Raw genomic sequence first — 27,340 nt, forward strand, 5'->3', positions numbered from 1 at the left:
GAGACATGTCAGAATAGGATAATGACTTGTAGGTGTGAGCCTGAGCCTGGGAGTCTATGTGTGTGTGTGTGTATATATAAACTAGTCTTATATGCAAGTCATCTTAAATCACATAGGCCCTGATAATTGCAGTCACAATGGCTCTCTGCACAGCAAGTTGTTTCCTTCTCTACACTCACCTAAAGGATTATTAGGAACACCATACTAATACGGTGTTTGACCCCCTTTCGCCTTCAGAACTGCCTTAATTCTACGTGGCATTGATTCAACAAGGTGCTGAAAGCATTCTTTAGAAATGTTGGCCCATATTGATAGGATAGCATCTTGCAGTTGATGGAGATTTGTGGGATGCACATCCAGGGCACGAAGCTCCCGTTCCACCACATCCCAAAGATGCTCTATTGGGTTGAGATCTGGTGACTGTGGGGGCCATTTTAGTACAGTGAACTCATTGTCATGTTCAAGAAACCAATTTGAAATTATTTGAGCTTTGTGACATGGTGCATTATCCTGCTGGAAGTAGCCATCAAAGGATGGGTACATGGTGGTCATAAAGGGATGGACATGGTCAGAAACAATGCTCAGGTAGGCCGTGGCATTTAAACGATGCCCAATTGGCACTAAGGGGCCTAAAGTGTGCCAAGAAAACATCCCCCACACCATTACACCACCACCACCACCAGCCTGCACAGTGGTAACAAGGCATGATGGATCCATGTTCTCATTCTGTTTACGCCAAATTCTGACTCTACCATTTGAATGTCTCAACAGAAATCGAGACTCATCAGACCAGGCAACATTTTTCCAGTCTTCAACTGTCCAATTTTGGTGAGCTTGTGCAAATTGTAGCCTCTTTTTCCTATTTGTAGTGGAGATGAGTGGTACCCGGTGGGGTCTTCTGCTGTTGTTGCCCATCCGCCTCAAGGTTGTGCGTGTTGTGGCTTCACAAATGCTTTGCCGCATACCTCGGTTGTAACGAGTGGTTATTTCAGTCAAAGTTGCTCTTCTATCAGCTTGAATCAGTCGGCCCATTTTCCTCTGACCTCTAGCATCAACAAGGCATTTTCGCCCACAGGACTGCCGCATACTGGATGTTTTTCCCTCTGCACACCATTCTTTGTAAACCCTAGAAATGGTTGTGCGTGAAAATCCCAGTAACTGAGCAGATTGTGAAATACTCAGACCGGCCCGTCTGGCACCAACAACCATGCCACGCTCAAAATTGCTGAAATCACCTTTCTTTCCCATTCTGACATTCAGTTTGGAGTTCAGGAGATTGTCTTGACCAGGACCACACCCCTAAATGCATTGAAGCAACTGCCATGTGATTGGTTGATTAGATAATTGCATTAATGAGAAATTGAACAGGTGTTCCTAATAAACCTTTAGGTGAGTGTATATCTTAAGTTCTGACCACTTTTTTTCAGGGTGTTTTATAAAGCTGATGGAATTTAATGTGCAATGTGCAGCACATTTTTTAAGATTCACTTTTATTAACATTCCACAAAGTACATGTACTCTAACACCAAAATGCACTTTGCAAGTTTATAAAAGTTTTTGTATGTCTTTGAGGAAGAATTTATACATATGAACAGTAAAAATCAGATTTATAAGCCTTGTGTAAACCGAGGTATGTTACAGTTTTATAAATCCCACTTACCGTAGAACCATTTGTAGCTGTGCATTTTAAAAATCACCCCATTCCCTTTCAGCAATGGCTCTATTGTTAATTACCTTCATCTTTTTCTAGTGCTTGGTTAATTGTCATGGCCTGCACCTGTTCCATGTCTAATCTACATTACTTGTGGATTTATTTGCCTGCCCATGCTCTCTTCCTCTGTCATTGTGCATTTGTTGAGTGTTTGTTCCTGCTTGTTAGTGTTAACTGTGTTGTGGACCCCAGTTAGTGTTATTGGTTACTGATTCCCGCATCATTGTTTAGTTTAGTCCTTGTTCATTCTCGTTTACCCTCTTGGCATCTTGTTTTGGCCCTTCAAGGTACTTTTGTTTCTGGTGTAATGTGCGTTCAGATTTAATAATAAAGTCCTCTCTGGTGTCTGATAGCTGCTCAATGGATAGTCACTCCTTCCCTGCATGCCGTCATGAGGCCACGTGTATATATAAACGCACATATACTATGTTTATAATACCATTTCAGAGACAAGGGAGCCACAAGCAAGAGGGAAAATAGGAATTTTCAGAATGTGAAGTGCATTTGCCAGTGACAAAAAAAATAAAAATAATTATATGTTGATTGACAGCATATGACTCACCAAGCTAGACAATGACAGAATTTTTTAAAAAAATGGGAGGATGTAAAATCCATTGAACTGGAATTCCTGCTCTGGTCATGGCTCATGTATGGGCAGGGGCGTCAGAAGCATTTTGAATGTGGGGGGGACACACTTGCATAAAACTAATATCTTATGTTAAACATGGGGGGGTCCAAACGAATAATTATGAAATGTGAGCATTATCTCACTTAGTGTGTGGTGGGATATCCCTATCAGCCAGTTCCATTTGGTATGATCCTGTCACCAAATATCCAAGTGTTGTCAGTAGGCCTACTTGAAGTTGGACAGGTACAGCATGATTTCGTAAAGTTTGTCATTCAAGAACCGGGGCCAGTTCACCACACAGTTCCATCTGAATCGCTCTTGGCAGTCTAAAACGGGTGACAAGATACAAATCATTATTGGAAAAATAACTGTGATCTCCAATTAATTGCTCCCTTCTTATGTGCCCATGCACAATGTCCTCATGTGACATACTTACACACAGGCCTGTTTATGCCTATTAGATATGGGTGCACAAATGTCGGTACTTGCTTACTTTGACTTTTCAGTATGCACACCTCTAAATACACTGGTAAAGTGATAGTGATTAATTGTCATTGTTGACACACCACAGCACACAACAATGAAATATGTCCACTGCATTTAACCCATATGTGACATCGTGACATAGCAGTCTTTTAGCGCCCAGGTAGCAGTGCTTGGGGGTGGTACCTTGCTAACGGTACCTCAGTGGTACCCTGCTGGTCAGGTATTGGAACAAGAAACCTTTCAATCACAGTGCTGCTTGAAAGTTTGTGAACGCCTTGAGTAGTTTAGATTTTTCTGTTGTTTTACCATGATTTTCTTATTTTATCATCATCAGTTTTTATATATGAAATGACAGGTTTCTGTTCATCAGTTCCATGATGAAGAGAACTGTGTACGTAGCCAGCAGACTACGTGAAACATGGAATCAGAGTATGTGCAAAAGTAAGTAAAGTAATCAAATGGGACATCGTTAGGAAAGGTTTTGAGCAGCAGTGTTTAATAGAGAGAGGGAACCAACCAAAACACTGTCATACCAAGGCGTAAAGCACACAGATCAACAATGCTGAGAGGATAGGAGACATCCAGGGACATCAGGAAGAAGGTGGTGACAGCCCATCAGGCTGGGGAAGGCTACAAGACCATCTCCAAGACCATCTACAAGACCATCTCCAAAAGGTTCCAGCTCCATCCATCCACTGTAAGACAAATCGTTTAAAAATGGAAGGCACTCAGCATCACACTCAGCATTACCACAACTCTGCCCAGAAGTGGACGACCATCAAAACTTTCATCAAGAAGCACCAGAAAAATAATAATACAGGTAAAGGCCAACCCACACATCACTTCCAGAGTTGCAGACCTCTCTGGCAGCATCTGGGATAAATGTACATGCATCTATAATCAGACTAAAAGTAAATAGACATGGCATTCATGGGAGAGTTGCTAGAATGAAGCCTCTGCTCTCAAGAAAGAACAAAGTTGCCCATTTAAACTTTGCCATAGAGCACTTGGACAAACCAGAGGCCTTCTGGAAGTCCATTCTCTGGACAGATGAGTCCAAAATTGAATTATTTGGCCACAATCACAGGTGCCATGTTTGAAGAAAAATCAACTCTGCACATCAAGAAAAGAACCTCCTCCCAACAGTGAAGCATGGTGGTGGAAATGTGAAGGTCTTGCCCTGCTTTTCAGCCTCGGGACCTGGACAACTCCATATTATCCATGGAACCATGAATTCCGAGGCCTATCGACAAATTCTTGACCAGAATCTCCTGCCATTAGTCAGGGAGTTAAAGCTGGGACGGAAGTGGATTATGCAATGAGACAAGGATCCAAAGCATTCCAGTAAAACTACCAAGAAATGGCATAAGGGAAAGAAGATTTGCGCTATGGATTGGCCCAGTCAAAGTCTGGACCTCAATCCAATAGAAATGCTGTGGTAAGATCTGAAGCGGCTGGTACATGCCAGATGACCCTCCAACCTCTCTCAACTGACTGAGCTATGCAAGGAGGAGTGGGCAAAAACCCCCAAAAGCAGATGTGAGACACTGGTTCGTGGTTACAGAAGACGTTTGGTTGAATTTATGGCTGCAAAAGGAGGTAACACAAAGTACTGACTGGTTCACATACTTTTGGCAGATTTTTTTGAGAGACAAATTACTTTCATTGAATAAATAATGAAAACATATTTTTAAGGTTTGCTTCATGAATTGGAATTTAAATGTTCGAGCGTTTTGGAAAATGGATGGATGGATGCATGTATGGATGGATTTCATAAGGTTATTTTATTTAGTTTTTAGAAAACAATTACCATGTTTGGAATGTTCACACACTTTCAAACAGCACTGTGTGTGTGTATGTATAAATGTATGTATATATATATATATATATATATATATATATATATATGTACACACATACAAAGTCATTTAAAACAATAACACAAATGCTTAGTGTTAGCTGTATTTCAAACAAAAATGTTTCTGTAGTTATTAACAGCTGTCATTTGACAAAGTGCTAATACTACCTTAGATGCGTATTTCTATCTAAACTCTAGATGTTGCTTTTTTCTGTCTCCTCAAAAATGCTCATATTACTGTTTTGGATCATTGTAAATGTGCAAAGAATAAGTCTTTTTTATATATAAATCCTAAAATCTTCGTGTACATGTGAGTGTGGATGTTTCTCTTCTCTTTCGTTCATACACAGCGATTGCGAATGAGCTCCCTGGAGCTTATTCTGGGCAACACCTCGGACAGGTTGCCAGTACATCACAGGTCACATGCACACAATCTTACACTAGGAGCAATTTAGAGAAACCAGTCAGCCAATGTGCATTTTTGGACTATAGGGGGGAATCGGGGTACCTGGAGGAAACCACACACACGCACACAAACACACACGCACACACACACACGCACACACACGCACACACACACACCACTAACATTTATACATACATGTATGTATAAATAATAATGGCACACAAAGCTGAAAGAATTAATGGTCATATCACATTTTATTGCCTTAAAACATACCACTTATTAAAGAAAACAGTGTATTGTTTTTGTATTCCCTTACGTGGTTTGTTTTTTTAATGATGTACTGTATCACAACACACAAAAGTAAAGACTTGGACTCCACAGCAGAGTGTGATGACCTTGTCATATTTCACAGTCACACTGTGGAGGCTTTCAAAGCTACTGAAATCAGAACTCATCTGTTTAATATTTACACTGTAGAAAAGTGGAGGCTCTGAAAAGGCCTGCACTTTGTACATTCCGTAAATTAGCAAGTTGGCTGATGAATTTGAAGGGAGACACGTTTGTGGGCTCAGAAGGAGGAAGAATGTAATGTAAGCTATGTAAATAGAATTTGATTGAGCAGAATGTCTTCAGACTAAAAGCAGATGTGACGAAAAAAAAGTTTAAAAACGTGAACTATTAAGCTTTGTATTTTTAAAAAATAAATTTTGATTAAAGCTGTTAATAATGATTATATCAATAGAGTAATTTGCCAATTAATCTGACCATTCAAGTAATTGTTTAAATACATAATATAATATAATATAATATAATATAATATAATATAATATAATATAATATAATATATAGATTGCAATTGCCATAAGGCAGGAACTGCATGTTTTTGGACACTGGAAGCAAACTGAATGATCCGCCGCAAAGTCACAGACACCCACGAAGCAGCCATTTACAGCGACAGCACCACATACTGCACCACTGTGCTGCCCTCAGTCGGCTTGCACAATGTGCAAGGTTAACGTTGACAAAGCATTTCATGCACATGCACTTGTCACATCACAAAGACCACGACATTCAGTTTAGTTGAGAACATCATTAAGTTGCCACAAAAGTTTTACTCAGTCATAGGAAACAAATCTTTGCAAAATTTGCGATTTTCTTTTCAGCAGGGTCTTAAAAAAAAGTCTAAAACTTACCGCCATTGCTTTTGTATGTGCTCTGTATGGCAGCGTATTGCTGCCACTATAATAAAATAAAATCTGCCAAGTTGCCCAGATCCCAGATGACTTTGTTAAAACACAAACGTATCTCCTTATAACCGGTATGTTATGCTGATTCAATTCCGTAATTTTATCACATTTTACTTCATGCTGGTGACAAGACTACGGTCAAGCCATCTGCACATAGTGTGTCTATGCGCAAATACTATGAGTTTTACATTGGTACATTTATTTTCTCAAATCTTTGTAATGAGGCATGCCTCCCATTCCAACTTGATAATTTTCTTGTATATCAGATGAGTAGCCACACAAAATTGCATCCAATTCAACGATGGAATTTAGGGGTTAAACTGAGGAACAGTTTCTTTCCCACAGCTACCAATGTGCTCAAAAGTACCTTACAGTGTCAATTCCGCACCCCAACCCCCATTTTTCTTGTAATAACGAGATATCCTGCTGTAGCTCTGCATGCCCTTTAGAACAGGGGTCTCCAACTCCGGTCCTGGAGAGCTACTATCCAGTATGTTTTCTATCCTACCTGGCTTCTGATGAGCTACACCTGTTCTCAGGTAAATACCATGAGCAGGTGTGGCTCATCAGAAGCCAAGTAGGATAGAAAACCTACTAGATAGTAGCTCTCCAGGACCTGAGTTGGAGACCCCTGCTTTAGAAGATAATCATAATCATTCCCATTCTTGCCATTTTACTCACTCATATACCATGTGGCGCATTTGTGAAAAATTTGGCAAAAATGAGTGAACAGGGAAAAAAATGAGCAAGATTTGGTCTCTGTTGGTAGATAACATTTAGCTTTATCATTATATTTCAACTCCAAAATATCGCAAAACTTCAAATATCACAGCACAAACTTTTTCCAATATCATTCAGCCCTACAAATACATTCACAAAAAGATAATTAAAAGGGCTGTTGTGTGTTATGTAAGATGATGCGGCTAAATGATGGGACTAATTTTAGCTGTGATTATTTTGACATACAGGAAACAGTAAGTTAATTAAGCAAAAGAGTGGTCACACTTTACTTGAGGGGACATGAATAATGTAGTACTACATGTTTACTAAATACATGAATTAACCAGCCACTAAGTGTTAGTTATGTACTGATCCCATGTTCATTCATCAGTAATCAGTCATGACAGAATGTATTCCATTCAGCACTATATTAATTAACAGTTAACTAATTAGTAGATAATATTAAGACCACTTGAGGGGCAAAAATTTCTTAACTCTTATTACTCAAAAGCAAATCATGAACTAATATAGGTTTTCCCATGAAATATATTAATTCATTATTTATTAATGATGAACATGGGATCAGTACTTAGCAATTACTGGTTAATTAATGCATTAAGTAAGTATGTACTACACTATTCATGTCCCCTCAAGTAAAGCATTACCCAAAAGTGTTCAAGTCAAAGTGATGACAAAGACAGGCAAGGCTACACCAAGAGGCTAAATGGCACATATAGTTAAACTCGCATCATTGGTTGTGTCCGTCGAACCTGAATGTCTTTTAAGATGTATTTGCATTGCAGTCATGCTGTGGTGATATTTAAGTTCTGCTTTGCAATACTTACAGACAACTGCATTTTCATTCACTTTTAATGTGAAATGCTTCCATACAACTGATGTTTTTGTTATTTATTTAAACCCTCATCTATTATGCACCATCTTCCTTCCTCCATATTCCTGAGTAATCAAGAAGGAAAATTTTAATTGTGATGCTCTTAAATAATCAAGTTTAATTGAGTAATCGTGACAGCCCTAATTTCGATTTTCAACTTTATGCCTAGTTCAGTAACTAAGTATATATGTAATTGTGTGTAATTATGTGTTTTGACAGTGAAGCTGATTGGGGCTGACCTGTATGAGAAGTGATCTGGAACAGTGTGCAGTGAGGGTAATGAATGGAGGGGTGACCCCCAAATCATCTTCTCAGGAGGACACGGTACAAGTCCCCTCACATCACAACGGCAAAGCTAACTGCGTTTCAGACGACATGAAAGATCTAAGCCTCCAGGTTAACAGGCTGCTTCCGCCACTGGCCAAAAAAAGGAACGGTAGGGGCCTTATGTTTGCTTTTAACTGGAATTGTCATCTACTTATAGATGATGGCTATCATCTGTTTGGCCAAGCCAATGAATATAAGCTCAGAATAGAGCACTCATAGATAACTGTTTAAATGTATTACATTAATAATGGTATTTTGTAAACATATGACTGCAGTTATATATTTTTGGTAATGCTTTCTATATAGGGCTTTAACTTTTCCCTGCTGAAGGCTATTCTGATTGAGTTCCCATTGGGGTTAAGTTCAGGGCTCTCATGTTCTTCCACATCATCTTTATGGACCTTGCTTTCTGTACTGGGGCACAGTCATGCTGGAACAGAAAAGGGCTTTCCCAAACTGTTGCCACAATGTTGGAAGCATAGAATTGTCCAACATGTCTTGGTATGCTGAAGCATTAAGAGTTCTCTTCACTGGAACTAAGGGTCCTAGCCCAACCCCTGAAAAACAACCCATACCATTACCTCCCCTCCACCAAACTTTACAGTTGGCACAATGCAGTCAGGCAGGTTATGTTCTTTTGGCATTCACCAAACCCAGACTCATCCATTAGAGTGCCAGACAGAGAACTGTGATTCATCACTGCACTGAACAAGTTTCCACTGCTCCAGAGTCCAGTGGCAGTGTGCTTTACACCACTCCTGATGCTTGCCATTGTGCTTAATGATGTGAGGCTTGCATGCAGCTGCTCAGCCATGGATGCCCATTCCATGAAGCTCCCAGTGCACAGTTTTTGTGCTGGAGTTAATGCCAGAGGAAGTTTGGAACTCTGCAGTTATTGAGTCAACAGAGCACTCCGCAACCCTCTGTTACTTTACGTGGTCTGTTACTTCATGTTGCATATTACATGCCATTGGGACAACACACTACAGCTTAATGCTAATGTATTAAATGTGACGAAATACGTAATCAAGCAATTCAGCCGTGGTACATTTGCTTTGTCCCACGGTGCATTGCCTTAATCACACTTTACAACTTATTTATGGATTAATATGTGTTATCAATTAACTGTCAATATGTATGAAATGGAGCAATGGCATGTAATATGGATATAATGTAATAATTGATAACTGTTAAGAGAGAAAGTTATTCTGAAAATGTAAGGGGTGTGCATTTTCCCCCAGGATCCCATGATCAATGCACACTTCATAGGACATGGCTGTCCCATTTTGTTTCAGAGCTATTAACCCTTTAGTGCTTTGCCCCAATGGCATGTAATATGGATACGGCGTACTAATTAATAACTGTTAGAGAGAAAGTTAGCCATTAACACAATTTTGCACAAATCACAAAATGGTTTGAAGCGCAAAAATAATCAGTGTGCATCGTTCTCTGTGTACTGGACATCACAATTCTGTCATTAAAAACGCCCCACCTTCTGTTAAATGTTATTAAAGCCAGAAAACTGAATATCGAATATGAAGCTACAGTAAGTTTCGTAGAAATGAAATGGAGGCTAATTAGGCGTCTTGGTAACTTGCAGCAGCTGGCGCAGTTGAACGTGTCGTCCATCCTCTATTTTTTTATGGCATACGATCTACCCACACTACCTTTGCGATCGACCAGTAGATCGCAATCGACGTATTGGGCACCCCTGGTGTAGACCATGTACACGTCGGAGTGGATCATGAAAACAATACTGGAACCGGCAAGAAAAAAAAACATTTACATCGACATTTATGCAGTCACACCGAGGCATCGGATCGTTTGCCGTAGAATCGATTCATCGATACAAATCGATGCATTGTTACAGCACTGGTATGTACCGAACCATGATTATTGTGTACTCTTACACCCCTAGTGGCAGTGGGTCTGAATGAAACGTCTGAATTTAATAATTAAAAGGTGTGTCCCAATACTTTTGCCCGTATACTGTATCTGCAAACATTGACTTATGATTCAGTTTTGTGAATAATTTTAAACAGATTTTCTGTCTTACGTGCATTGAACAAACTAATGTCCAGTTTGTCACACATATGACATCTTATTGTAAGACAGAAGCAAATACTTTTTTTAACATTGTAGGGTAGAAGGCTATAAATTGACGATTACAATATATAACATATTTTTAAATCTGCTTGAACAGGTTTCTGAGGTAACATTGCATACCTTACATGAACAGTCCATAATTAACATTACTTAAAGTTCCTGTAATGTAGGCAGAAATTGCCTGTAAAATGTGGAAGTGTTTGTATTATATTAGATATTCTTAGCTCATAGACTAAAAATAATTATAGCTCATGGATGGGTGGGTATTTTTAGCTCATTACATTCTTCATTCTTTTGAATGGTGGAGAATTTTTCTAGCCCTTTATAAAACATCAGTAATTATTATGATATGACATTGAATATTTTATTAAAAGCTTTGAAAACACTGAAACAGAGGTCTTCGTTTGGATTCTAGCTAGATGTCAGAAATAAATGTTATTGATCATAAGAATGAAAGACTTCATGAAATGATTTAAGGATTTCTATATTTAGGAATGTTTAGCACATTTATGATCTTGTACTATATTGCTGATTAAGAATCAAGTTTTTATGTGTTACGAATAGTCTCCGCTAAGAAATGCTATTGCTTTGGCCCACATACATACCAGGTAAATAGGTAAGTATGCAATGCATACTCTAGGTCTGCCAAACAACTCCCTAGGCCAGATAAAACAGGACTGTTTGAACAGTTTATTAAAACCAGCTGATGATTAATCCATGCTCAAATATCAGTACACTCTGTTTTTCAGCTTCATAGCCTAATCAAACTAGCTTAAATGCCACTCGAATCACAAGGTTTGAGATGAAAGTATCTGAGGAATCCCATGATATAAATTTTATTTTTGGAATGATGTAGCCCTGAGCTCACCTCTCACAGTGAGAGAAATACAGTGTTTCCTACTTCGCTTTTTAGGGCTGACTCGTTTTTCCATGATGTCATGTGGTAGGGTGAAAGTAAATGAAAGAGGTTGCAGAACATAAATTAGAATCTCTTCAAGTCTGGCCATTCATTTTTTTTTACTAGGTCGAAGGCAAAACAAAGACTTCAGAACTTAAACATGTATTCTAGAATAAGTGCCAGAGTTTTAAGGATTCAAACAATCAAATTTTAAATGAATGACAAAAACTATGAAGTCATAGTGCCCAACATACCTCATATGAATAACAAAAATAACTTTAATTTTCATTATGTTGTATTCAGGTCCTTTCAAGTACTTATTTTAGTAGTTACATTTTTATTTTTATTTTTTTGTAAAACATGCCATACATTTAATACGCACAATAACAACCATCGCAGCGTTATTACAAATGCACTCCATATTTGTTGATCTTGGACGGCTTACGCAAAATAAGTGTACGTACTCTTCTGCTCTCACAATATCACTGAGGAGCAGATTTAGAATTTGATTTTAGTTCATAATAAAGTTGTAATTAACTTGGAGAACAAACACCTGTTTATCAGATGTAGCATTTAGCAAATATAATAAGCCTGTCTGAACTAATCTTAACTTGCTGCAAGTTTAATTGATTTGAGAACAAGATGGCATTTGAAGAACTTCATGAATCAAGAGTTAGGTAATGTAATGTGTCTTGTTTAATAAATGCAGATATCATTTAATAATGATCAAAATTCATCTTCATCCCCCATGACTGCTATTCAGTGTAGGGTTGCAGTAAAGCCTGAGGCATCTCCCAGCAATCACTGGGCACAAGGCAGGGAATCATCTTGAACAGGATGCCAGTAACCATCAAAGTAGTTTAACTATTTGTTTTTCATCATAGATAGATTGCCTTTCCATTTTAATTTATGCTACAGCTTTTTTAGCATTAAAAACTTACTTGTGTATAGTTCTGGGACAAGTCCTCTGCCGCAAACACTGTACTTACTAGAAATGATTGAATTTTGATATTGAACACACCAAAATTGAAGCAGCGCCACATAGTGATGACAAAAAAAGGGCAGTTTTGACACTTGGTTCTGTTAATACAATAACTCAAAAAGTTTTCAACAGATCTTTTTTTCAAACTTGGCAAAGGGAAATTTTGAGACAGATTGCCCCAAATTTGATGAATCGCCACTTAGTGGCAGCAAAAGGAAGGGTGAAAGCAGATGATATTTGGCATTGTAATAAGTGATAAGTACAGAAGTTTTTAATGGATCATATAACTGCTTCACAAAAACATTGTATGAATGAAGATCTACACTTGATTTCATTTTCAGACAATTTGCCTAAAAATGAAACAGCAGTGCTGTATGGTAGCTGAGGAAGGAAATGGCAACTGTAGAAGACATTTGGGCTTGTGAACACAGTAACTCTAAAAGTACCTTGCAGATGTTTTTCAAACTTTTCAGCCAAATTGTAATTGGCTAATACGTTTGGGATGGGAGGCATAAAATACATTATATTAGAGATATGTGGTCAGATATGTATAAATATATTGGTTATTATTATCCACAATAATAAGAATTATGCTGCTATAACACCTCATTTCCACCATAGAATTGGTTGAAACTTTGTTTGAACAAGTGCCAGATCTAGCAGAATAAGAGCAAGTTGGATTTGAAGGCACATTATGCATTATTACAAAGGTCTTTGCAAATAAATTTACTACAGTAAAACCTATAGTGTTAGCTTATTTTTATCCAGCTTCTGGCTTTGTGGTCAAGTTTTCTTTTGGCAAGAACACCTTTCCATCCATCCATTTGTACCTACTTGTCCTACTTAGGGTCCAGAGCCTATTACAGAAGCGATGGGCGCAAGACAGGGAACAACCCAAGATGAGGTGACAACCCGTTACAGGGTGCAGTCTCACGTTACATGCAATCCGGTGACTCCAATTCACCTTAGCATCTTTTTGGAATGTGGGGGGAAACTCGGATACCCCTCAACGACACAGGGAGATCATGCAAACTCCACACACGGGGTTCTATTTCAACGATCTAACGCAACGCGCAAAGCGTGACTAACAGTTATTGGTTTGTTCTCTTAATTATTCAGAGGCGTGTTTCAGGCGTAACATGCAATAACCCCATAGGAACGGCGCGTCACCTCACCTTTAAAAAACCAGCAGCACATGATCTATGGTAGTTTCCTATTACAATGGCGCATTTGCCCGACAAGTCAGATCGCTTTTTAGCCGAGGAAATGGACATGCTTGTACGCAAGGTGAAACGGAGGGGGGACATCACCTATGAGAGCAGCACTCTTCCACCTAAGACTTTCGAGGTGAAGCAGGAGTGGGATGAGATAACAGCGAGTGTGTCCTCGTTTTCTAGCGTCATTACTTCACCCGCGCAGTGCAGAAAGCGGTATAATGATGTCAGAAGACGGGGAAGCTCACTGCTGACAGAGAGCAGCAGCTGGGAACGGGGACTTAATTATGCCTGTGTGTGTTTTTTTGTTTTAATTTTGGATCTGCGGTTCACCAAATATAAATAAAAATGTGACCTTTGTTCAAACAAAACACAACCTAGAGTTTTAAAAATGTTCAAATAAAAGTCAATGGGATTGTTATCTTTTGATTACTTACCAGGCTACAGACGATTCAGCTCTTCTGTAAGCTGACCCCTCCTTGCCTGTGCTGCTGGCATACACTTGTTGAAATCGGCACATGCAGTTTAGCATCACGCCTTCTAAAGTCCTCTAATGTGTCATTTTTGTCCAACATACATCCATCATGCTTGGCAATATAATGCAACATTCAACATGCTACAAAGAATGCTGTGACCTTCTGAGGACTGTATTGTAATGTTCCGCCTGACTTATCTCAATATCTGAAACACATTTTCAGTGATCCAAACGTCTTTCAATTGCAGTACGTGCTTAATTCTGATAATGAACTTGAAAGGGTTTCATTAAACAGTTTGATTATGTGAAAGGACCAGATGTACTCTATGAAAAACTCCGTGAAACATTTATGTGGGCTCTAATCTGAGGTGCTGTTGTACGGTTTCTGAGGCTGGTAACTCTAATGAACTTATCCTCTGCAGCAGAGGTAATTCTTGGTCTTCCTTTCCTAGGGTGGTCCTCGTGAGAACCAGTTTCATCATAGCATTTGATGGTTTTTGTGACTGCACTTGAGGATACATTCAAAGTTTTTGCAATTTTCCTGATTGAAAGACATTCATGTCTTAAAGTAATGATGGACTGTCATTTCTCTTTACTTAGTTGAGTGGTTATTGCCATAATGTGGAGTAGAACACTAGTTGAATAGGGCTCTTCACTGTATAGAACTGTGTACCAACCCTACCTCTGCACAACACAACTGATGGTCTCAAACACATTAAGAAGGCAAGAAATTCCACAAATGAACTCCTGACAAGGCACACCTGTTCATTGAAACCCATTCCCGGTCAATACCTCATGAATATGATTGAGAGAATGCCAAGAGTGTGCAAGGCTGTCATCAACGCAATAGGTGGCTACTTTGAAAAATCTAAAATATCAAAAAAATTCTGGTTTGTTTAACACTTATTTGTTTACTGCATAATTCCACATGTGTTACAACAAAGTCTTCAATATTAATATACTATGTAGAAAACAAAAAAAAAATAATTGAATGAGAAGGTATCCAAACTTTTGACTGGTAGTGTATATATGAAATAAAATAAAATACCACTAGTGCACCTCAAGCTTGCATCTGTCAATAACGAGCACCCACACGTTTCTAAAACGTGCTGCTTAAATATCGTTTAATAATGCGCCACTGACTTTAGACGTGATTTTTGTTAGTCAAAAGCAATGTGCCGACAATGTTCCCGTGTTTAAAAAACACCAGTCCTAAGAGCAGAAAGCGAGCCCAAAGTCATTTACTATTTAGAGGACGTGGATCAAATATTAATATCCATCCATCCTCTACCGCTTGTCCAGGTCGGGTCACGAGGGCAGCAGTCTAAGCTGGGAAACCCATACTTCCCTCTCCCCGGCCACTTCGTCCAGCTCCTCTGGGGGAATCTCTAGGTTTTCCAAGGCCAACCAAGAGACATAGTCTCTCCAGCGTGTCCTGGGTCTTCTCAGGGGCCTCTCAACAGGGAGGCGTCCAGGAGGTATCCTGAGCAGTTGTCCGAGCCACCTCATCTGGCTCCTCTCAATGCGGAGGTTATACTCTGAGTCTCTCCCGAATGATCGAGCTTCTCACCCTATCTCTAAGGGAGAGCCCATCCACCCTGCTGAGATAACTCATTTTGGCCACTTGTATTCGGAGTCTCGTTCTTTCGGTCACTACCCACAGCTCGTGACCATAGGTGAGGGTAGGAACATAGATCGACTGGTAAATTGAGAGCTTTGCCTTTTGGCTCAGCTCCTTATTCACCATGACAGACCAATGCAGTGCCCGCATGACTGCTGATGCCGCACCGATCCGCCTGTCGATCTCCTGTTCCATCCTTCCCTCACTTGTGAACAAGATCCCAAGATACTTAAACTCCTCCACTCTGGGAAGGACCCCCTCCCCAACCCAGAGAGTGCACTTTACCCTTTTCCAGCTGAGAACCAAGGTCTCGGATTTGGAGGTGCTGATTCTCATCCCAGCCGCTTCACACTCGGCTGTGAACTGCTCCAGTGAGAGCCGAATGTCACGGTCTGATGAAGCCAACAGAACCACATCATCTGAAAAAGCATAGACCTAATCCTGAGATAACCAAACCAGACACCCTCAATGCCCTGGCTGTGCCCATAAATTCTGTCCATAAAAGTTATGAACAGAATTGGTGACAAAGGGCAGCCCTGGCAGAGTCCAACCCTCACCGGAAACAAGTCCGACCCCCGAATAGACCTTACCAGGGAGGCTGATCCTCCTATAGTTGGAGCACACCCTCCGGTCCCCCTTCTTAAAGAGGGGGACCACCACCCCGGTCTGCCAGTCCAGAGGCACTGCCCCCGATGTCCATGCGATGCTGCAGATGCGTGTCAACCTGGACAGCCCCACAGCATCCAGAGCCTTGAGGAACTCCGGGCCCAGCCACTGAGGAGCTCTTTAACCACCTCAGCAACCTCCGCCACAGAGATAGGGGAGTCCACCCCCAAGTCCCCAAATCGGTGGGATTGAGGAGGTCTTCGAAGTATTCCCTCCACCGACCCAAAACATCCCGAGTTGAGGTCAGCAGCTCCCCATCCCTACCATAAACAGTATTGATGCTGCACTGCTTTCCTGCCTTGAGCCGCCGGATGGTGGATCAGAATCTTGTTGAAGCCGTCCGGAAGTTGTTCTCTATGGCCTCGCCAAACTACTCTCATACCCGAGTTTTTGCCTCAGTGACTGCCAACTGTCGGTACTCATCAGCTGCCTCTGGAGTCCCACAGGCTAAAAAGGCCTGATAGGACTCCTTCTTCAGCTTGACGGCATCCCTCACTGCTGGTGACTACCAGTGGGTTTGGGGATTGCCGCTGCGGCAGGCACTGACCACCTTACGGCCACAGCTCAGGTCAGCCGCCTCCACAATGGAGGCGCGGAACATGGCCCATTCGGACTCAATGTCCCCCGGGACATGGGCGAAGCTCTGCTGGAGGTGACAGTTGAAGCTCCTCATGACAGGGGATTCCGCCAGCCGTTCCCAGCAGACCCTCATTATACGCTTGGGCCTGCCAGTTCTAACCGGCTTTCTCCCCGACCAGCGGAGCCAACCCACCACCAGGGAGGCTACCCTCTCGTCCACCTCTTTAAACCCCAATGTACAGGCGCCCAGCCAGGGGGCAATAAGTATGCCCACCCCTGCTCGGCGCCTCTCCCTGCGAGCAACTCCAGAGTGGAAGAGGGTCCAACCCCCCTCAAGGAGACTGGTTCCAGAGCCCAAGCCATGTGTCGAGGTGAACTTCACTGCCAGAGAGGTGACATTCCATGTCCCTAGAGCTAGCTTCTGCAGCCGAGGATCAGTCCGCCAAGGTCCCCACCTTCGGCCACCGCCCAGCTCACACACCACTCGATCCCTTTGGCCCCTCCTACAGGTGGTGAGCCCATTGGAGGCGGGACTCATGTGCAGGCCTGGCCACCAGGCACTCGCCATCAAGCCCCACCCCCAGGCCAGGCTCCGGGGGGGGGGGGCCCAATGACCCGCGTCCAAGTGAGGGAAATGGATCCATTATGTTTCTCTTCATAAGGGGTCTTTTGAGCCACACTTCGTCTGGTTCCTCACCCAGGACCTGCTTGCCTTGGGTGACCCTACCAGGGGCATAAAGCCCCGGGCAACTTAGCTCCTGGGATCATTGGAACACGCAAACCCCTCCACCACGATAAGGTGTCGGCTCCAGGAGAGGAAATATTAATATGTACATGTATTAATTTTCAAGTACAATTTGCAGAGAGGTTTATATTTCAAATTCAAAATGTATTTGTGCTTATGAAATTGTAAAAAAGTGTTGCACATGTTTGAAATGCTACATAGGTTACATAAGGGATCCTATTGCATTTATTAGAAATTCATGTTAACTTCATATTCATAGAATGCATACCCAGAAAGTATTAAGTTTTTAGTGTATTGATTGACTGTAGTACAACAGACAAATTTGTGTTCTTAGTTTTGACAATGTTTTGCAAGTCAACACTTGTTATTTGTGTCATCCATATTGAAAGTTTTATTACACAAAACAATTTGTGGGCTGCTTTCTAAAGGTGTTTTTAGTTGATTTTGTGGCAGCTGCATTTGAGAGATTAAACTCATCTGGATATAATTTTGCGTCATTTGGAAGGCTTACAGGGGCCTACCACAGAGATCTCTGAGGTTACTAGAACATTCAGTCCAGAAGATTAAGATACAGCAAGCATGAAGCATTAATCATTAATTATAAAGTTTGTCGCTAATTCGTTATTTTATCAAATAAGTTATGTGGTTTTTCAGGATGTTACATTGGAAAAAAAGAAATGGAGCCTTTAAATGCAGAACTATGGCTCTTCAGTTAAATAATGAAATGACCTTACGAATGGAATTGTTTTGAACATATAACAATTTTCATAGCATTCTCTTACTATTTGTCTCTTCGTTTTTAAAAGGGTATATATTTCTGGAAAGGGAGCATGTTCTACATTACCAATAAAAAATACTTGTTTTTACATGTACTGAATATTACAGTTCATATTTTCACAAACAATAAAAATAAAATGATTGGTCCAAGTTTCTCTCTGTGCCAATTTTTAGTGCAGGCTTTTTTGTTTGTTGTTTTATGCATCTAATTCATCCATGAAATTATTCTTGCATATGAAATTGCTTATCAATTGATCATAATTTGAGGTTTGATTGAGTCCAGCAGCAAGGTCTACAAAAAGAACTGTCGTCCACATAAAAAGAAAAAAAATATGATCCAGTTTAAGATTAGAATAAATATCTGATACATATTCATGGTCTTTATACACTGAGGGGGCAAAACATTATCTCGCAAAAACAGTGCATGGTAAGATATGGGATATTTCAGACAGTAAGCTACTGTAACATTTGATACTCATTGGCGAAATGTTGAATGCAGAAGAAATGGGCAGGAAAAAAGATCTGAGTGACTTTTGCAGGGGCTAAATCATTATGGGCATATGAGCAGGTCAGAGCATCTCTGAAAGGGCCAGGCTTTTGGGGTAATCTTGGTCAGCCATGGTGAGTACCTACTGAGAGTGGTCGGAAAAGGAAAAACTCATGAACCGCAGCTAAGACCTGTTCATGCAGGATGTGAATGAAAGCAATCCTGTCTGGTATGAACCAACAGAAGGGCTTCTGTGGCACAAATGGCAGATAATTTTGATATTGGAGACAGGAGTAATGTGTGACGACACACAGTACATGGGGCCCTGTCGCGTTTGGAGCTACGTAATCCATGGGCTGTATTTGTTGGTCCGATGCATCCCACAAATTCTTGACACGTACAGTACTTGGCCATGATGCAACAGAAGGAGGGATTCATTGAATTCCATTGCTGCGTGTTCCAGTTCTGACTCTCACATGCCCATTGTAGGCATTTTTGGTGGTTTTCAGTGGTGGACAGGGTTCAGCATTCTGATTGGCCTGCGTCCGTGAAGCTGCATCCTCAACAGGGCTGGATGCCAAGTACGTTGTGATGATATGCTCCCATGATCAAAATGATCTGTCATTTGTGACACACCTAATGTTGGTTCGTACCAGACAGGATAGCCTTCATTCACATCCCAGCAGTCCAAGCCACCCAATACCCTCTCAGCGGTTCATGGTTTTCCTAGTCTCAGTAGGTACTCATCTTTGTCTTTATCCCTGCCCATTTGATCTGCATTCAACATTCTGCATTCAGTGAGTACCGAATGCTAGCTTACCGTGTAATACACCCCAGACCTTGAAATGCACCATTTTTACAAGATAGTCCACTTTATTCGCTTTGTATGGAGGTGTCATAATGTTTTGGCTCAGATAAATGTGAAAAACAGTCTAAATGACTAGTTAGAATTTAGTGATCAGTGTCAACACACCACAGCACACAGTGCGCAACAACGAAATGTGACCTCTGCATTTGACCCATATGTGACTTTCGTGACATAGCAGGGGGCAGCTAATTCAGCGCCCGGGGAGCAGTGCTTGGGGACAGTACCTTGCTCAGGGCACCTCAGTGGTGACTTGCTCGTGGGGGATTTGAACCTGCAATCTTTCAATTACAAGTGTGCTACCCTAACCATCAAGCCACCACTGCCCACATATGTATGCGAACATTGACAATGTATCTGATTGTGCAGTGTACTGTACAATGCCAGGAAGCAGCTTTACTATAAACGGCAGAGGGGTACACCTCAAGCTAGCACTTTAGAGATGGTGAGTTTGTGAAATATCTCCCAGCTGGCTGGTTTCGGACCTATTAGATAGAGGTGCCACTGAATAACTGAATTGTGTTGGGTTCAAAGAAGCTTGTGAGGCTTCCGTTGTTACTCCCTGAGGAGCTGCTTATCTCTGGGGGTTCTCTGTTGTGGGGATAGTCATCACTGCTCAGTATAGGGAGTAGATTTGACGCCATTCTTCTCTCCACCACATCTGCCATGGTCCTGCAGCCTCAGTGCTGTGACAGAGCTGGGCTTCTTAATCAGTTTAGCTAACGTCCGTCTTCTTGGGGTTGCCTGTGGAAACACCAAGAATGAACTGGCAGAACAAGTGCAGCAGTTTTCTGCACACACATGAGTCTCCACAGGAAGAATAGTCTGACTTTCAACTGTAGGTGATTCTTTGTACACCATCCCATGAAGCTCTCCACTACTCAGCACTACTCTTTCTCACTGATGCACCCCACATGTGAACTATAAAGCAGTTTTACATTTGTTTCAAAAATGTTATAAATGTAAACTTTCAAGACTTTTAACCTACAGTCAAGAACAGTTACTGTTCACCTATTAAGAATGAACAGTTGAAATTAAATATAAATAAGGACAATGATTCTGTATACCAAAGCAGTGGTAGTCTTTTACAATTTATGAACCAACAGAAAACAGATACGTAACAAATTGTTTATATAAACACATTCTTTGAAGTAGAACATACACCTGGAAGGCAGATGTACACCTCTATAACCATTCCTTAATACAGGAGCATGAAAATTTGTAAACCAATGATGAAAATTTCTCTTGGAGTTATAAATTCTCTAACATGAATATGGGAAGTTGTGGTTTGCACAGTATATTACCATCATCTGGACATGAATAATCCTTTGCTGTTCATTTACTGAAACAAATGAAGGAACCACACTTATATTACATGGTTTCTGTATGTCTCTTTAAAAATGTAATTCTACACCTCCAGGGTTATATATGTTCCTGTGACTGAAGTTTGCATATTCTCCATGTGAGTTTGCAGGCATTATATAGGTATTATGTAGGAATTCTGGTTTCTTGGAGTCCTAATGTGCATTTCTGTGTCTCTAAAGTGCATTTGTGACAGTGTGTGGCTGTGCATCTTTTTGGTGACTTTGCTCCTGTTCACTGTGTCCCCTGTCTCATGCCCTCAGCTTCCAGGCAAAGAATCCAGTTTCACTGTGACCCTGTACTGCAGTATTTCCCAGAACGGTCCATGTTTTCAGGAACTGGGAGGGAGCAAAAACGCGGACTGTCTGACAGTCCCTGAGGACTGGGTTGGGAAACACTGCAGTACTGGATAAGCGGTATGAAAAATGGATGGATGAATACTATTAACAAGTATAGTATTATCAACTCTTTGTTTTGTTTTTGATTTTGCAACAAAGTTGAATCCTCTTTAAATTCCCTTTCAGTAAATAGTAGATAATACTTGTGTTGGATGGAGATTGTTTCAGTTTGGTGATGTAATGTTTAAAGTGCGACCTGATATTTTAGGAAACAAGGCATTGTCCTGAAGAAACCTGTGTTTGAGACATGAACCCAACCACAATACTGTCTTATTTAAGAATAATGATGAAGAATTAATCACTTAATAGCCACATGAACATGTTTTACAAGATGATATAATGCTGGCTTGTGAAAAGAACATTTACAGGGAATGACTAAATCTACACAATTGCATCCTTTTTCATTCATCAGTAGGAACAAAGGGTGATAAGGATTGTTGGATACTGGTCATTTTTCAGAAACTATGCAGTGTGAGTGGAAAAGCTAAGGTCATTTAATTCAGAGGTCTATTTAAAGACATTTTACAAGGGGATAGTAAACAAACGTTGAAAATTTCAATTAAGCCGGAGAGCAATGATGACCTAAAAACTGCCTTCTCAAGTTATTTTAAAGCAAAGTCCTGCACCACATTAAAACTTGGATTTTACAGAAGCAAAGATTAATGAATACTTTCTTTTTCCACATCTTGTGTTATGGATACAAGAGATTTTGGTTATGCATTTTGCTAAGGAAAAAAATCTTCAGTCTGAAAATGAAAACAGTACATGATATACGTCACTGATCTTGTTCAAGAGAGACATAAAAGAAATGTGTTTTCTCCTTGGAAGGTGATTTGAAACAAATCAAATGCTTCTAAATGCACCAAAGTCTGACAGCACTTTACTCTTCTACATCTCTCTATCAAAAATAACAATGGTTTCGAATAAAAGTAATGGCCAGTAGTCTTGTTAGAAATATACTGCAGCAAAGCTTAGAAAATATTAAAGTTCAGACATAAAAAATACTTTCAGTAATATTAAATTCTGTAAAGCACAATGAATCATATAATCTCATAGTCATGTAGTCGTTCTCGCATTTCTCTCACATCATCTTTTATTTGAAGTTACACCTGTGACATCAGTGGTTTGCACCTTCATGTGCAGGATTTTAGCTGCTTTTCCCTCTGACAAACAACTTTGTGATACGATAATTACAAAAATGTATTGAATTAAATGTAAGTTTTTTATTGCGGTTTAATTGTTAAGCCACCACAATTTGCCTTCTCTTTTGCAGCTGTGGCCTTGAAGTCCTGGATATATGGTTCATAATTCTAGCGGGAGAATAAATTGTTTTCATTCACCAAAGGAATAAGAGGAAACATTTGAGCGTGTTTTCCCGCTGTACACGGAAAACTGTTTCATCATGGCTGTCGGGTGCCTCGCTTCGGATGTGGTCATGCTATTTCTCCTGATGTTGTTCACCCCTTCCACGTAACATCATCCCATGCAGCTCTTGTTATTCTAATGGTCCCACTCAGACAGCCACACAGCGTTCGCAGCTGGGGAGATGCTCAGCTGGCTAACCCTCTGTGCCTAACATCGGATGGTTGTTTGTTCAAGTCCCGGCCTTGGCGAAATAGTCACATGTCTGTGGGCCCCTTAGGCAAGGCCCTCAACCTGCAACTCTAGGGGTGCTGTGTGCTGGCTGACACTGTGTTGTGCCCCCCCCCAAATTTGCTCTCACTTCTCTGTGTGCCTCCTGGTTTGCAAGATGGGGTAGGTGAAGAAAAGCATTCCAATGTACTTCTGCAACTGACAAACAAAGGGTCCTCATTTTTATTTTAGGCCATGGAAATAAAGTAATTTTTACATTCATTTATATTCTGTAAGATTAGCAGTCTGGCTGCTTTTTGAACAAGATATATTTGATTGTCCTGTAAGATTACCTGAAGTTTAGGAGGCATTATTTATTTATCCATAGTTCAATTTATGTGGACATTTTAGTAATGCACATAGCAGGCATTGCTGAGGATATTGACCTGAGATTTTGGCAACAGAAGGAGCTGGTATCGATTAAATGTTGATTTAAAAAGCATTCTTCATGAAACTAGAATTAGGAAAAAAAGTTTGTTTGTTATTGAGATTCCTGACAAAACTTTCCATTATGTTAGCCAAGCTAGTGCAGAACTGGATTAAAATGAATGCACAGTCTGCTCTTGAAAACCAGACAATCAACAGCATGAGTTAGCTATTCCCAAGAGCTTCATAACTGGCTGCTTTGTCGCATACCTGGGGCTTTCATACCTTTACTGATTAACGTTATTTCCATGCGTGATTTACTAGGTGAGTAAACCGTATATCTGCCTGGTGCCTTGCTTCTGACACTATAGCCATACCCTGTCTTCCTTCGTTGATATTGATGATAATATTTTGATCATGTTTTATCAGATATCTTCAAAAGAATCAAAGATGTGTGTCACATTTGAATATGAGTAGGCCTGTGTATCCCCCACCCCCAACCACATGAACATGGAAGGCAGTTGCTATAGCGAGGAAGGTAGTCAGGAGCGGAAATGGCGGGAAGGCGGGCGTAGCCGTGACAGCAGTGTTCCCAAATGCACGTATGTGACCTACATGACACAAATATAATTTTAGTTTGCAGAATTGCTTGAACATGCTTGAAACTTACCCAAAATCAATGTGTGATTTTTAAGGATACTGTGTTTTTTGCCCACTTTGTAGAAAGAATTCAGTGGCAGTCTTTAAATGTTCTTACATTTTGAGGACTTGGTGACAGGCTGTATTCTTTATATTTCATATTGGTAAAGTAATTTTCCATCCATATTCTATAACTGCTTATCCAGTATTGGATCACCAGGTACACAATTATACACATGATGAGTAGTTTTGAAACATACATTGTGCCAAAACATATGTTTTAGACTGTGGAGAATAGCACCAAGATGCTCCTCTCAGTAAAACTAAACGGAAAATGCATGCCTTGTTTTGGATTTAAAGACCCATAACTACAGGGCTAAAGCTTCTAAATCTGAACATTAGTAAAAAAATTTGTAATAATAAATAAAATCACAGGAAAGGAAACGAAAGCATGCTAACCATTTTCATGTGTTTCAAAAATGGCATTCATGTTAGTCCTATATTTTACAGCTCAGGGTATAGATTTTACTCTGCAAGGCATGTACCAGAAGGAAAATGCAAAGTTAGAACCATATGTTAATTTTAAGGGGAACCATATGCTGATGATTAAAGACATGCTATTGATGGGAAGAGAGTGAGCAAAGACCTCAGTGTAAAGGAAGTCTGGATAACGCAACTGTCGCTTTCCTGACACACAATAAATTAAAGCAATGAAAATAGACAGTAGACACTACTGGATAATTTGATTATTAAAACTCATTTAAAATTGCTGTATGATTAACTGGAATGCACCTCTTATGTTTACAGTTTACAGACTACAGCCCAGCCTCTCATTATCATATCTCATTATCCATTTGTATATTAAAATTTCAATGTATATGTTTGTCCGATACTCCAAACTCTCACTTTTATCTATAGGTCTACATGTATGTCATATTTTCAGGAAACAAAATAGACACATAAGGAAAAAAAGATTTTGTCAAAATGTATAACACTGGTTCTTTTTGGCAGTAACTGAACTTTCTAGAATTAGTTTTCTTTTAAGTTTCTTTAGTCTTTAAAGTATTGATTTGAAAAGTACAAGAGGATTATTCCATTTATAATCCAATAAAGCTCTACGGAGACCTTCTCCTTCCTTTCCTTCTTTTTCTCCTTCTCCTCCTCCTCCTCCTCCTCTTCTTCATCTTCTTCTTATTCTACTTCTCCTTTCTTTTTTCTTTTTTTACTGCTTTATTAATGTCAGCCACATGTTCATGAAATCCTATTTAATCTAAGATAGTTTATCAGCATAATACTTACATTTGAAAAGTCTTTCAGATTGTATGAACTCCTCACAGGCTGAGCTACACTTCCAAACAAAACCATATCCTTCAGATTTCAAACTAGTAAGCTTATGTTTTTTCACATATTTTTCATTCGCTTTATGTATTTTTTTATTATTTGCGAGTAATGATTCTTAAGTGTGAAAATCTGAGTCACGCATAGTGTCTAGGGATGAGTCGCTGCATTGATTTAGGTCTGAGTCATAAAAAAATTGTTTCCAGTATAACGAGATTCTTGGACTTGAGAACTACAACCAGTTATTTTTAGAAACATATACAATGTCGACAACTTGTGGTATGTATTATCTGACGTTAGCTCTTGTTGTAAATTGTAGGCATACTGTTTCTCCAAATCCCATTATTTTTAAACTTAACACTAAGTTGTTATATCCTTTGATTTTTCTCAGTAAGTTAAGTCATCACCAAATGATATTATTCTTCCACCATCTTTCATCGTTTCTTCTCCTATTCTTGCATTTTGATGCAGTATTTCTTACAATGTGAAAGCATTCCACAACCCACAATATATTTCTATGGTGTCTCTACAAAATAAATTAATAATTACAGGAATGATGCAAGAAATTCAACAATAAGCATAAAATTAGATCAAATTCAAGAACATAATATTTAAGTTTAAGTTAAATTATGGAAATAATGAAAAGTGAGTATGTTCACGTCATATACAAATCAATGATGACTTATGTTAGTGGTATCCAGAACAACTCAGGGCATTTATAACTTATTATTAAACCAAAAAAGATTTTAAAAGTCAGTGTATCACATTTTAAGCAGCATTAAATAGACAGAAGACTATTTTTAAATGTTCAGATGCCTGGTTAAGACCGCTAAGAGCTAATAGCCTGTAGATAAAGACTCCAGTAAAGATACTACTAGTGAGAGTTTGTCATGTCAACACACGGAAAAGGTGTTTTCCTCTGTGAGAAACAGTTTGAGTCTAACATTTCTTATATATTGGCTGACCTGGAACTCTCCTATCAATCCTGTTAAACACACAACCTGTTTTACTCATATTTCAATGGAATCTTTACATTATATATGAATAAATTTAGGAGATGGATTTTCCACTGGAGAATAAGTATCAAAAGTGGATGAGTGTCTGAAGAATTGCACAACGCATTGTGCAGATTGAATGAATGAATGAATGAATGAATGAATGAAAGGGGAGTGAGTAGCACCTCTCAAGAGTTTTAATCTGACTGTGTGTGCAGTTTGCATGTTCTCCCCATGTAGCATGAGCTTTCTCCCACGGTATGAAGGTGAAGATGAATGTGTGTGTGTGTGTGTGTGTTTTCCCTGCCTTGTGCCCTATCCTGCCGGTGGACAAGCTTGAGGCCCCCATTCCATGACCCTGACAAGCACCTGGAAGATGGATGGATAGCTTGATCAACAGTGACACATATTACATAAAATTATCACTGTTGTACTTAGCCACAGCGGAGCTGAAGGTGGATGAAAATACACTGCTGTGGAAAATTAGGTAGAATTGCTCAAGAACGATAATGAAATATGTAAGTGCAATCTTTTTTCCTGCAAAATCTAATCAATTAAATGAAAATTTAAATGTAATAATGTAGTATTTATCATGGTACTTTCTGATATTAACCACAAAAATTTCAGGTCATATAACAAATTTAATTCTCCCTTATCCAGATTACTTTATCCACTTTGGCTAATTACTACACTAATGCACAGCCTAGTTGACAGCAATAACTAGCTGCAGGTGACATAAATGTCACATGATATCTTAAAACAGTGGTGCACTAAATCTAGGTGCAAGATAAATTAATCTTTAGGAGTCTACTTGACCTGTGCTGTGTGAAGAATTGTGTGTTTTTAATCTTAATGCAGAATATTATACCTATTGCTTCCAGTACAACACAGCATGAACTCTTTTAAGCACCTATGTACTT

General features: G+C 39.8%; 1 protein-coding gene across 12 annotated transcripts in view; it reads left to right on the forward strand.

Moving 5' to 3' along the window:
- myocd (myocardin) overlaps positions 1–27,340 on the forward strand; it is a 111,231-nt gene that overhangs the window by 50,736 nt on the left and 33,155 nt on the right. For 10 of the 12 annotated variants that reach the window (XM_072712273.1, XM_072712268.1, XM_072712271.1 and 7 more), the window contains exon 2: positions 8,168–8,384. The exons of the other annotated variants lie outside the window; for them this stretch is intronic. Coding sequence is in view for 9 of the 10 variants with exons in the window: in XM_072712268.1 (XP_072568369.1) it covers positions 8,192–8,384 (193 nt within the window). In the remaining variant the exon portion in view is untranslated. The remainder of the gene's footprint in view (positions 1–8,167; positions 8,385–27,340) is intronic. 12 annotated transcript variants of the gene reach the window in all.

Source organism: Paramormyrops kingsleyae, chromosome 5 (assembly GCF_048594095.1).
Source record: "Paramormyrops kingsleyae isolate MSU_618 chromosome 5, PKINGS_0.4, whole genome shotgun sequence".
NCBI lineage: Eukaryota > Metazoa > Chordata > Actinopteri > Osteoglossiformes > Mormyridae > Paramormyrops > Paramormyrops kingsleyae.